This window comes from Anolis sagrei, chromosome 10 (genome assembly GCF_037176765.1).
Source record: "Anolis sagrei isolate rAnoSag1 chromosome 10, rAnoSag1.mat, whole genome shotgun sequence".
NCBI classification, from domain to species: domain Eukaryota; kingdom Metazoa; phylum Chordata; class Lepidosauria; order Squamata; family Dactyloidae; genus Anolis; species Anolis sagrei.
The window spans coordinates 20,675,682-20,688,329 of NC_090030.1; the positions used below are offsets into that span (position 1 = coordinate 20,675,682).

The 12,648-nt window shown below is 43.5% G+C and overlaps 1 protein-coding gene across 1 annotated transcript; it reads left to right on the top strand.

The window, feature by feature from the left end:
* Positions 1–699: 699 nt before the first annotated feature.
* LOC132762907 (ras-related GTP-binding protein A) lies at positions 700–12,421 on the top strand. Its single transcript, XM_060756147.2, has 10 exons — positions 700–961; positions 3,530–3,563; positions 3,657–3,756; positions 4,168–4,234; positions 5,621–5,843; positions 5,972–6,067; positions 7,344–7,466; positions 7,610–7,701; positions 8,445–8,560; positions 11,947–12,421. Exons 2-10 carry the CDS (start codon positions 3,537–3,539, stop codon positions 12,042–12,044), a joined length of 942 nt encoding a protein of 313 aa, XP_060612130.1. The 5' UTR covers positions 700–961; positions 3,530–3,536; the 3' UTR covers positions 12,045–12,421.
* Positions 12,422–12,648: the final 227 nt, after the last annotated feature.

Consider the following 12,648-nt stretch of genomic DNA (forward strand, 5'->3'; position numbering starts at 1 on the left):
AATTAATATTTCTGCTCCTCTAGTATACTTTGTTGCTGGTTGGTTGGACCCTTTCTACACTGAACTGGACTATATGGCAGTGTGGACTCAGATAAGCCAGTTCAAAGCAGATATTGTGCATTATCTGCCTTGACATTCGAATCATAGACTCCTAGAGTTGGAAGAGACCTCATGGGCCATCCAGTCCAACCCCATTCTGCCAAGAAGCAGGAAAATTGCATTCAAAGCAACCCTGACAGATGGCCATCCAGCCTCTGCTTAAAAGCCTCCAAAGAAGGAGCCTCCACCACACTCCGGGGCAGAGAGTTCCACTGCTGAATGGCTCTCACAGTCAGGAAGTTCTTCCTCATGTTCAGATGGAATCTGCTTTCTTGTAGTTTGAAGCCATTGTTCCACATCCTAGTCTATTCTGGGTTTTATATATATATATATATATATATATATATATATATATAGTCATATTCTGGGTTATATAGCTGTGTGGAGGGGGTCATAGTGTTGCAAAGACGAGACAAGTCCCAACATTCCCAGCAACTCCAATTTCCTGCTCTCTCAAAAGGAAGCTAAACAAATACCCCAGTACTGGCAATTTTGCCCTGAAGCAGCATGGTTCTTTCGGCTTCACCGCAAGGGGGCGTGATTGGGCGCTTCGGGTCGCTCTAGGCGCCTTTATTCCTCTCTATGACCACAAGCCGCACTCTAGTCACCTGACAGCAGAGTGGGTAGAAAGGAGAGCGAGCCGACGGGAAGCGAAAGCAACTGAGCTCACGTGACTGTCCCGAGGTGCTGCGGTGGGCGAGGCTGGGCTGAGGCGGCTCCTCGCGGGGCAGGCGGAGTACGTGAGGCCGAGGCTTTGAGGCCTAAAGCGGAAGGAGCCGGGGGCGGCTTCCAGGGCCGCGGACCTTCCTGCTGCTTCCTCCCTCACGCTCCCGCCGTTGCCGAGGCCGGTCCAGGAACAGAGGTGAGGGCTGGGGTGGGTTTGTTGGGCCCATTGAGGCATGTTGAATGGTCTGCAGCCCTTAATGCAAGGAGGGCGCTCTGCACATGATCAGGGGCGCCCTTGCTCGCTCAGCCGGCTTTATCCTATGAACCTAAAGGCTCTCCAAAAGGTAGCCATCGGCCAAGAGAAGTAACTTGTTGAGGAAGTTACTCCCCTGAGGCTTGGAAGCTCCTGGAATCTGGGCCCCAATTTGGAGGCTTTTTTTCAGTGGCCCTTTGGACTATTTCTTGGCGGGGAAGGTATTAATATTGTTGTCATTACTACATTCTATAACACGATTTTTGTTCCTGAGTTATAAAAGTCATTTCCTAATTGGTTCTATCGTAAAAGCATGGAAAAAAGTTTATTAAACTGCAAAAACTTTGTTGTTGTGGGAGGGACATCCTGCAGCACATTTTGCAATAGTTTTTCAATAGTATCTCATAAGAGTCGCAACCAATAATAATAATAATAAACCTTTATTTGTACCCCGCTACCATCTCCCGAAGGACTTGGTGCGGCTTACAAGAGGCCGAGCCCAAATACAACAATAAAAACAACAGCAACAACAACACAATAGTCAGCCATAGCAGAGCACCTGATGAACCAGCCTGGACACAACATATTATTTGAGAACACAGAAATGCTGGACCACTCCAACAACCACCATGTCAGACTACACAGAGAAGCCATTGAAATCCACAAGCATGTAGACAATTTCAACAGAAAGGAGGAGACCATGAAAATGAACAAAATCTGGCTACCAGTATTAAAAAACTCCAAAATTACAACAGCAAAACACCAGAGAGGAAACAACCAGGCACATCTTAACACCTCTCAACAAAAGATTCCCCCAGGCTCAGCCAGGCCGTCAAATGCTAATGAAGGTGGTCAGTTGAAACATTCTCCCCTAGCTCCAGCAGAGAAGAGCTCTTTGCCCCACCCCAGCCATTCCACAGATATATAAACCCATATTCCTAATTCCAACAGACCTCACTACCTCTGAGGATGCTTGCCATAGATGCAGGCGAAACGTCAGGAGAAAATGCCTCTTGAACATGGCCATATAGCCCGAAAAAACCCACAAGAACCTAACAACACAATAACTCAAAAAACAAAGCAATAGCAAAGAATAGCAATAACATTAACAACATCCAATGATGCAATTAAAAACAATGGCCGGGCCAAATAATAATAATAATAATTTATTTGTCGTGTCAGAGCAACCAGTCCATTATATTACATTTCTAACAGAACAAAGCAAACAAACAGACAAATACAAAACTTGTGAAATCTAGAAATAATAATAATACTTTTTTTATACCCCGCTATCATCTCCCCAAGGGACTCGGTGCGGCTTACATGAGGCCAAACCCAGAGTACATCAATAACAAAAGCAATAACAAAAACAATCAATGCAATACAATTAATATAAATCACATAAACAATAAACAGCAATACACAACCAATTCAGCCTAGTTTGTGGCAGCCACAAAATTGAAGTTTCTGGACTAGGACAACTACTTTCAAAGTAAGTACTCCACCATTAAACAGGAAATAATCATTTCAAACCAGGAATAGAAAATGTTTAAAATTTTGTTACACAGTATTATCGATTCATGTGGGTTTGGAACACTATTCAACTTCACATTAAGCCCCTGAAAAGTTTGGCAGAAATCAGGGTTCAGTCCCAAACCCCAGGAGCAAAAAGGCTGCTTTGGCAACTGACTCAGCTTCAAAAGTCTGTTTTCTCATTTTTGGTGGGATCTGAGAATACAGTCAATGAACACACTGCCATTTCTCTGTGAAGAATATATTTGGGGACCTGGCCAGAGGTAAATTTGGGATATTTCTTTTTCACTGGTGTACTTATTGCAAGGCTTTTTTGGTGAGGCAAGATGGATGGATGGATAGAATCCTTGAAGGGACTGGCTTGACTTTGATGGGGGGTTGTCATGGCCCACAGGGAGCTCTGGCATGGTCTGGTCCAAGAGATTATGAAGAGTCGGAAGCAACTGAACAAATAGACAACAACAACATTTATTGCCCAGGATGAAGACCGACCGTCTGTAACTAGCTGGTGTTTGCAGACAGCCTCACCAAAAAAGCCTTGCATCAAAAGCACTGCAAAGGCACAGCTGACAGCCTTAATCTGCATTTCATCAGGCGATTTAAACTTGTATTTTAACTCTTTGTATCTTGTATGCCTTTTAATAGTGTTTTATCTCTTGTTTTAATGAGGTAATAAATTCATTGTTATTAGGAGTCCCTGGTGGCACAATAGGTTAAACCCTTGTGTCAGCAGGGCTGACTGACACAATCCGGGGAGCAGGGTGAGCTCCTGTCTGTCAGCTCCAGCTTCCCATGCAGGGGCATCAGAGAAGCCTCCCACAGGATGGCAAAACACCCGGGAGTCTCCTGGGCAACGTCCTTGCAGACAGCCAGTTCTCTCACACCAGAAGCAACTTGCAGTTTCTCAAGTCGCTCCTGACACTAAAAAATAGCTATTATTATTCCACACTCACTGCCCATCCCTCTTCCCCTCTGCAGGTGTGGGATGCCGAACACCGCCATGAAGAAGAAGGTAGGATGACTCATCTTTTCTAAGGGAAACCCTGAGAGATACACCTTGTTTGATATATATATATACTGAGTCCGTCTCTCCCTCAACTGCTAGGTGCTCTTGATGGGGAAGAGCGGGTCCGGCAAGACCAGCATGAGATCCATTATTTTTGCCAACTACATCGCGCGGGACACGCGGCGCCTCGGAGCCACAAGTAAGCCTTTTTGCCCCTTTGGTCTTGGAGGCTGTTGTATTCTGTTGGAAAGCCTGGGATGACTTCCTTTCACCCCCTTCTGTGCCTATATGTAGGGAAATCGTCATGGTTTCTTTCCAAAGAAAACCAGAGCAGATGTTGTCTGGATGCTGGATGAGAAACAGTGTCTGTGACGCCCCAGATGCAAATACAATGTAGACATGTGTTCTTTATACAGATCCAGAGCCTACACCTGCATTTCATTCTTCTTTGCTTGTCCCAGCTCCAGCTCCCCTTCTTTGTGCTCCCGTTCTCTGACTGACTTACTTTTAGGAACCTTTTTCTAATCTGGATCCTGGGCTTTGAAAGAGGGCTGTGTGTTTGGAAGGGGCCAGAATTGCTTCACGTGTCTCATGTCTTGCTCTTTTGCAGTTGATGTGGAACACTCACACGTTCGGTTCCTGGGCAACTTGGTTTTGAACTTATGGGATTGTGGCGGGTAGGTACTTCTTGTTGACTCAAGATGCTCAAAAGAATGGGGCTAGTTGGACGAAGCCTAGAGGGCAGTTGGGCTGAGGTGGGGAGGTCCAAACTTAAGCCAGACTGAGGCTAAACTCTTCTTAAACAAATATTTTTAAATATCTGAGAGGAAGTCCTAAGGAAAAGGGAGCAGGCTTGTTTTCTGCTGCCCTGAAGTTTGGGAAACAAATGGCAGGAAAGGAGATTTCACCTAAACCTTGGGAAGAACTTCTTGTCCTTAAGAAGAACTGTTCAACAGTGGAACTCTCTGCCTCTGATATAATTGGAGACCCTTACTTTGAAGGTTTTTAAGCAGAGGCTGAATGATCATCTGTTGGGAGGGCTTTGACTGTTTCTTCCTTTATGGTAGAAGAGTTGGACTGGATAGTCTTTGGGGTCTTTTCCAACTTTTTGAGATTAATAAATAATAATAATAATAATAATAATAATAATAATAGATCATAAAATAATAGTAATTTTAGCTTCCTGATTGGCATAAGGAGGTTGGACTGGATGGCCCCATGGGGTCCCTTCTGACTTTAGGATTCTATAGCACTATGTACCACAATGCTTGTTCCTGTGTTATAAATGTTATTTCCTAATTGGTTTGATCATAAAACCATGGAAAACGTTTATCTGTGGGACATCCTGCAGCACATTTTGCTATAGTTTTTCAATGAATATAATAATAATAATAATAATAATAATAATAATAATAATAAATAATAACAACAACAACAACAACAACAACTTTATTTATACCCACCATCTCCTGGTGGGATTCGGGGTGGCTAACAAAGCACTCAAAGGTGCAAACATGCAAAATACGAAAATTGCAGAAACAATAATACAACAAAACAGCCAACATAAATATCTCACTTCACAACCCCCCTGGTAAAATCAATAAAATACAGCAATAGCTATAAGTATAAACAGCAGTAATCAATCAGATCAATGTAAAGTGCTTGGTGAAATGTATGGGTCTTCATGTATATTAATTAAAGGAACCTTAATATGGTCAAAGGCATATTGGAAAAAAACAATTTCTTCCAATTGTGTACATAAGAGTCTCAACCAATTTAATATACTTTGTGGCAGCCACAAAAATGAAGTTTCTGGAGGATGACAACTACTTTCATAGTAAGGAGCCACAATTAAATAGAAAAGAACACTTCCAAACCAGGAACAGATTTTTTTTTTCAAAATTTTGTTACATAGTGTAATTCTATCTCAAATTGAGAGTCTTGTCTGCTCTACTTCTGAGTCAGGAGCCACGCTGAGCTCAGCAGACTCATGGCCCTCTGACTTCAGAGCTGAGCATTACTTTAGGTTAGACACAGCTATGCGTCCTTCTCTTCCTTCCTAGGCAGGACACCTTCATGGAGAACTACTTCACCAGCCAACGGGACAACATCTTTCGCAACGTGGAGGTCCTGATCTATGTCTTTGACGTAGAGAGCCGGGAGCTAGAAAAGGACATGCACTACTACCAGTCCTGCCTGGAGGCCATCCTCCAGAACTCCTCCGATGCCAAGATCTTCTGCCTTGTGCACAAGATGGACCTGGTGCAGGAGGACCAGCGTGACCTGGTGAGGGGACCCAGGCCCAGTAGCTCATTGTTGTCCTCAGACCTGTGAGGGATTCTGCTCCTTGTATTGCCTTTGGAGCAATTGCTATTTGGGATCATTCAGGGTCCCCCATTTCCCTCCTTTGCTAGATTTTCAAAGAGCGGGAGGAAGACCTGAAGCGCTTGTCCCGCCCGCTGGAATGCGCCTGCTTCAGAACATCCATCTGGGATGAAACCCTCTACAAGGTTGGTGCCTCTGTGCTCCCCTCCCATTCTGTGCTACATTCCCCCTCTTTCATGTGCTGCAGAGCCAGTTGTGCAATTTCAAAGGGCCTTTGAATATTTATGAACTCTGACTCCCATAATGGAGTATTTTAACTATGTCTATTAACTATGCCCCACTTGAGCTATAAGGAGAGATTTTTATAATTATTACCCTGTTTCCCGCGAAATATATCCTAACGGAAATATGCCCTAGCATGATGATTTTTCAGGATGTTCATAATATAAACTCTACCCCAAATAAGCCCCAGTTAAGATCATCAGCCAGACAGACACATTTACCATAGTATGTACATCCATTGCAACACATGACAAACTTATTGAATTATCCAATAATGTTAATAGATAATTAAATATAAATCAATGTTATTGATATTAATTAAACATGATAATATACATTATATTTAAGTATTTGTAAATGTGTTGTTGAAGTCTTTCATGGCTGGAATCACTGGGTTGCTTTGAGTTTTCTGGGCTGTATGGCCGTGTTCCAGAAGCATTACCTCCTGACGTTTCGCCCACATCTATGGCAGCCGTCCTTAGAGGTTGTGAGGTCTGTTGGAAACTAAGCAAGGAAGGTTTATATATCTGTGGAAGGTCCAGGGTGGGAGAAAGAACTCTGGCCTGTTGGAGGCAAGTGTGAATGTTGCAATCGATACCTTGATTAGCATCGCAAAGCCTTGCAGCTTCAAAGCCTGGCTGATTGCTGCTTGGGGGAATCCTTTGTTGGGAGGTTTTAGCTGTTTAGATTTTTTCATGTCTGGAATTCTTCTGTTTTCAGAGTGTTGTTCTTTTTTTACTGTCCTTATGAAGAAAATCTGGCTACCAGTATTTTAAAAACTCTAAAATTAGGACTGTAAATAAAGAGCAACACTAAAAAACAGGGGAATTTCAGGCAAGAAATAATCAGGGCCAGCTAACATCTCTCAATAAAGGATTCCCCAGGCAGGAAGTAGCCAGGCCTTGAAGTTGCAAGGCTTTGCAATGCTAATCAAGGTGATTAATTGCAACATTCAGGCTTACCTCCAGCAGACAAAAGTCCTTTTTCCCACCCTGGACCTTCCACAGATATACAAACTTCCCTTGCATTAGATTTGATGGTGCATTAGACTTGAGTCAATACGGTACCTTGTAATGACCCTGAAGGGGTGGAGGGCATAGAGGGTTTCCTGGCATCCCAGGGAAGGTGTGGGCTGACGATGCAGACTCTGAATCGCTTCTGGGTCTTTTCTCGGGACAGGCTTGGTCCAGCATTGTTTACCAGCTGATTCCCAATGTCCAGCAGTTGGAGATGAACCTCCGGAACTTCGCACAGATTATTGAAGCTGATGAAGTCCTTCTCTTTGAAAGAGCTACGTTCCTGGTGAGCGAGGCAGGATCCCGCTGCTCTGGGACATCCTTGGGACCCACAATGCACCAGAACCAAGGGACACCTTTCAGGAACCATCGCACCTCCCTGTAAAGTGCTGACTTTTAGGGCTTTTTATCTTTTTTTGCCCCTTGCAGGTCATCTCTCACTACCAGTGTAAAGAGCAGCGTGATATCCACCGATTTGAGAAAATAAGCAACATCATTAAACAGTTCAAGCTGAGCTGCAGGTGAGCATGGGATAGATGCATATATGTTTAGGCTGGGACAGATTATCTTCCCGCAGAAGTGGTACCTATTGGTCTACTCACATTTTCATAATTTTGAACTTTTAGGTTGGCAGAAGCTGGAACTAACAGCGGGAGCTCACCCCGCTCCCCAGATTTGAATTGCCAACCTTTCAGTCAGCAAGTTCAGCAGCTTCATGGTTTAACCTGCTGTGCCACCAGGGGGCCCAGTGTGCTAATATATTTTATTTATTATCTGGCTCTCCTGATGGCTCAAGATGGGATACAACAAAATCCAAAGCATATGAACATAATATATATACAATTAATTATATAGATTAAAAAACAAAAAAATAAAAATGTGTACCAAACGCATATACAGAATTGACATATAGTAGTAACGGAACGTAAATATTTTTTTTTTAACCAAAATGCTATATTTTTAAGTTTAAATTACTTATTTTACCATTTGTGTCTTTTTTGTGGGGTGAACATTTACACCTTTATGTGTTTAATTTAAGCCACTTTGCATACCACTGTTAAAAGCATGGTACAACCCAATACAATAATGATTGCAATACTAGGTTAAACTTGACACTAGAATGGGATTGAGTGAACGGACTGACCAGTCGGGACAGGATTGGGGTGGGGGTGGGGGAATATATCTCCTTTGGGAGAAATGGGAGAGTAAAGGGCATGTATGAAAGTCCAGCTCATTGGCACACTCCGTCTGCTTCTCCTTCCAGTAAGCTGGCTGCCTCTTTCCAGAGCATGGAGGTCAGAAATTCCAACTTTGCTGCCTTCATCGACATCTTTACCTCCAACACTTATGTGATGGTTGTCATGTCGGACCCTTCCATCCGTAAGTTTGAAAGAAACCCTTGGGGTCTCCTCTAGAAGAGAGGCTGAAGTATGAAGGGGCCATTTCCAGGGGGCTAAGGACCACCAAGAGGCCTGGCATTACCCTGTTTACTTGAATCTCATGCTCAACTTTTTGGGCTAAATGACCTCTCCAAAATGAGGGTGCACATAATAGTGATGCATCTAGCACACAGTCAAGCCTTATTTATTTATTTATATGCCACTTTTCTCACCCCTGGGGTTATAATGAATTGTATAATGTTTCTTGGAACCATACATTGTAACTGGTATTAGAGTGTTGACATTGGGTTAGAATATCGTAGTTTGGTTTGCTTAAGGGGGATGTCAGGAAGATGGATGGCATAACTCCTTGGGAATTTCAAGGAGACTGCTGATGTCTCCAATTACTTTTTTATCTGGTCTTATCAACCAACCCACATAACTTTGTGAACTTTCATTGGCTTTTGTCAATCAATGTGGATGTTTTATGTTCAGATTTTATGTCATTATATAAATTTTTTTGATTACATTTTGTTTAATTTAGTGATGGTGTTTTCTAATGTTGTTTGCATATGTGGGGTTTTTCTGGGATTATGATGTTAGTACTTTTTTGTTCTATTGGCAACATTGAATGTTTGCCTTTGTATGTTGGAATTTGCCCTGAGTCCCTCCTGGGGAGATAGGGCTGAATATACATACAGATTATATTATTATTATTATTATTATTATTATTATTATTATTTGAAACACAAGATGAATCTACAGCAGACAAGATCACTCTGCTGGCTGTGGTATTGGATCATTCCCAAGTGTCTAGGACTGTGTGATGTATCGGCGAATAATGTGACTAGATCCCAGTAAGGTGGCCTCCTGCAGATGGTAATTTTGTCAGCGCCGATTGTGTTTAAGTGCAGGACAAGGTCTTTAGGAACTGCACCCAGTGTGCTGATCACTAGGACCACCTTTACTGGCTTGTACTTATTATTATTATTATTATTATTATTATTATTATTATTATGTGTTATATGGTCATCTTAGTGCTAAGTCAAAGCAAAAGGGGAGGCTGCTTCAGGAGAACCCAGAGCTCCTATTTGAGGGACCTCATCCCTAATTTAATGGCCATGGCCCAATGCTATGGGATCCCAGGATTTGTAGTTTGGAGAGGCATTAGCATTCTTTGGCAGAGATGCCTCAAGGCCTTGTCAAGCTATAGCCCCCATGACTTAACAGCATTGAATCAAGGCAGTTAGAATGGATCCATTCTACAGCATTGATGCACCCTAAGGTTTTCATTGCCATTCCTGAAAGCTTTGGTGTTGTAACCGTTTAGTTTTTAAAGAAGGAGTTCTAAGCAGACAGCAACTGCAATGTGCCCCTTTTTTGGGCCAAATGACAAAGAATACACTTTTCATCGTTGTGCATTACGTTTGGCAGCAGAATACTTTTTTTAGTTTCAGGATTTTTAAAATGTGTGCATTAGATTTGATGGTGCATGAGATTCGAGTAAATACTACATTTGCTTTTCTTGAGTGCCACTTTGCAGCTTGGCTGCTGCCCTAACACCCTGTCTGTCTGTCTGTCGCCTGGACTCCTTTTGCCCTTGTGTGCCACCCCTCCCTCCCTGGACAAATTCTGTTGGGCAAATGGGTTTATGAACAAAAACCCTCTTCATAAATGTACAGTAGAGTAACTAAGCAGCAGCATAACCAAGCACCAGTAGCCCAGAGTGATAAAAAGAACAAAAACACAGAGACCAATGTTATCTCTTCCTTAGGAGGCTTTTCTTGCTAGTAAAATAATATCGTTACACTATTTACAAGAAGAAGGTTTCTATAACACAAATAAAGTCCTTTATACTTCCTTCGTTGCTTCCACGCTGGGCTTCTTCCTCATACAGATAAACAGTTTCGCTCTCACAGAGCTTCCTCTCAGACCGAACTTACACAGGAGCTTCACAAAGTAGTTTTCTTACACACAGCAGTCTTTATACACTGGAGCTTCACACATGAGGCTTTAGACACAAGGCTTTCAACCTGGGGCCTCTTTCACTGAAGCTTCTCATACCAGGCCTTCCTCATACTCTGCCTTCTCATAGACTTAAGACAGGCATGGACAAACTTGGCTTCAGGGGGCTGAGGGGGAAAAGGAAGGGGCCTGAGGCTGTGAGGAATTGTGGGAGTGAAATTTCAAAACATGGCCAAAGTTTGCTCAGGCTTGCCTTAGTCTCTGAGAAGGCAGAGTATGAGGAAGGCCTGGATTAAGACTGAGACCTTTCTCCCACTGTGAGAAAGACTGACAGCATTAGCTTTGGCCCACTGACTTAACAGGCTTTGGCCTATCGCACTCCTCAGGACGACACTAGCTTTGGCTCACTGACTCTAACAGGCTTCGGCCTACTCACTCTCCTCAGGACGACACTAACTTTGGCCAACTGACACTAACAGGGTTTGGCCTACTCACTCTTCTCAGGATGACACTAGCCTTGGCCCACTAACTCTTAACAGGCTTCGGCCTACTCACTCTCCTCAGAACGACACTAGCTTTGCCCCACTGACTCTAACAGGCTTTGGCGTACTCACTCTCCTCAGGACGACACTAGCTTTAGCCCACTGACTCTTAACAGGCTTCGGCCTACTCACTCTCCTCATGATGACAGTAGCTTTGGCCCGCTGACTCGTAACAGGCTTCGGCCCACTCGCTCTCCTCAGTACGACACTAGCTTTGGCCCATTAACTCTTAACAAGCTTCGGCCTACTCATTCTCTTCATGACGACACTAGCCTTGGCCCACTGACTCTTAACAGGCTTTGGCCCACTCGCTCTCCTCAGGATGATACTAGCTTTGGCTCGCTGACTCTTAACAGGCTTTGGCCTACTCATTCTCTTCAGGACGACACTCGCTTTGGCCCACTGACTCTAACATGCTTCAGTCTACTCACTCTTTCAGTGCTTAACACACACCCTTGTAATCAAAAATACCCAGTTAATCTATATAAATAAAAATGTAATGTTCGTTTGTGGGATTAACATAACTCAAAAACTACTGGGTGAATTGATCCCAAATTTGGACACAATAACACATGGGCCAAAGCTAGTGTCGTCCTGAGGAGAGCGAGTAGATCGAAGCCAACAAGTGACCATTGCTCATAAAAACACTGAAAAACACAGTAGAAGGGACTTAAAAAGACAAAAAATAAAAAGACACTACAGTGCATGTGCAAAACCACATATATACACAAATATATATACATATATATATATACACACACAAATCACATATACACAGACTGGGCCACAGCAACGCGTGGCAGGGGACGACTAGTTTTTAATATTTCTGACAAATTCTGTGCTGCCCGAATGCACTCATGCCTGTTCTCCTCTCCCTCAGCCTCTGCGGCGACGCTGATCAATATCCGAAATGCCCGGAAGCATTTTGAGAAGCTGGAGCGAGTGGATGGTCCCAAGCACAGCCTGCTGGTCCGTTGAATGGCGGAAGGAACTGCCCTTTATTCTGTGGAAACACTCTCTTTCTCCTCCTCGCAGCCTCTCTTTCTGATGCGGCGGTGTCTGTTCTGTGGGCTTTGAAATGCGTGTCCTGCTGCTCCCCCACCGCCATCTTGTCCTTTTCCTGGCCAGCTCCATGGACCTTTGGGAGCGGCCTCCCGCAGCTTCGGGGAGAGGAGCAAGGTGGGACCTGGCCCCATTATTACACACAGCAATGATGCCTTTTTTTGCTCTCTCCTACACGGTGAGATACGACAGAGATGGGACGTGTGCTGTTTTATCAACACCTCGACTAGAACACCTTTATAAATCTACTTCTTCTTGTCTTCAATCATGACAATAAATTTTGTTACCAGGGATTTGGTCTTTCTAGAGCTCTGGAAGTCTGTCTGTTGCTCAATGGTTTCGGCCTAATTTTGGCCCGGGGGTCCGCTTGTGGCAGATGTAGGTCTTCATTTTTTCAGATAGGTCAACTGACATACATCCAGTGTCCTTTATCCAAAAGGCTTGGGATCAGAAGTGTCCTGTATTACACTATTTAACACTGTTTTTGTTCCTGGGTTATAGATGTCATTTCTTAATTGGA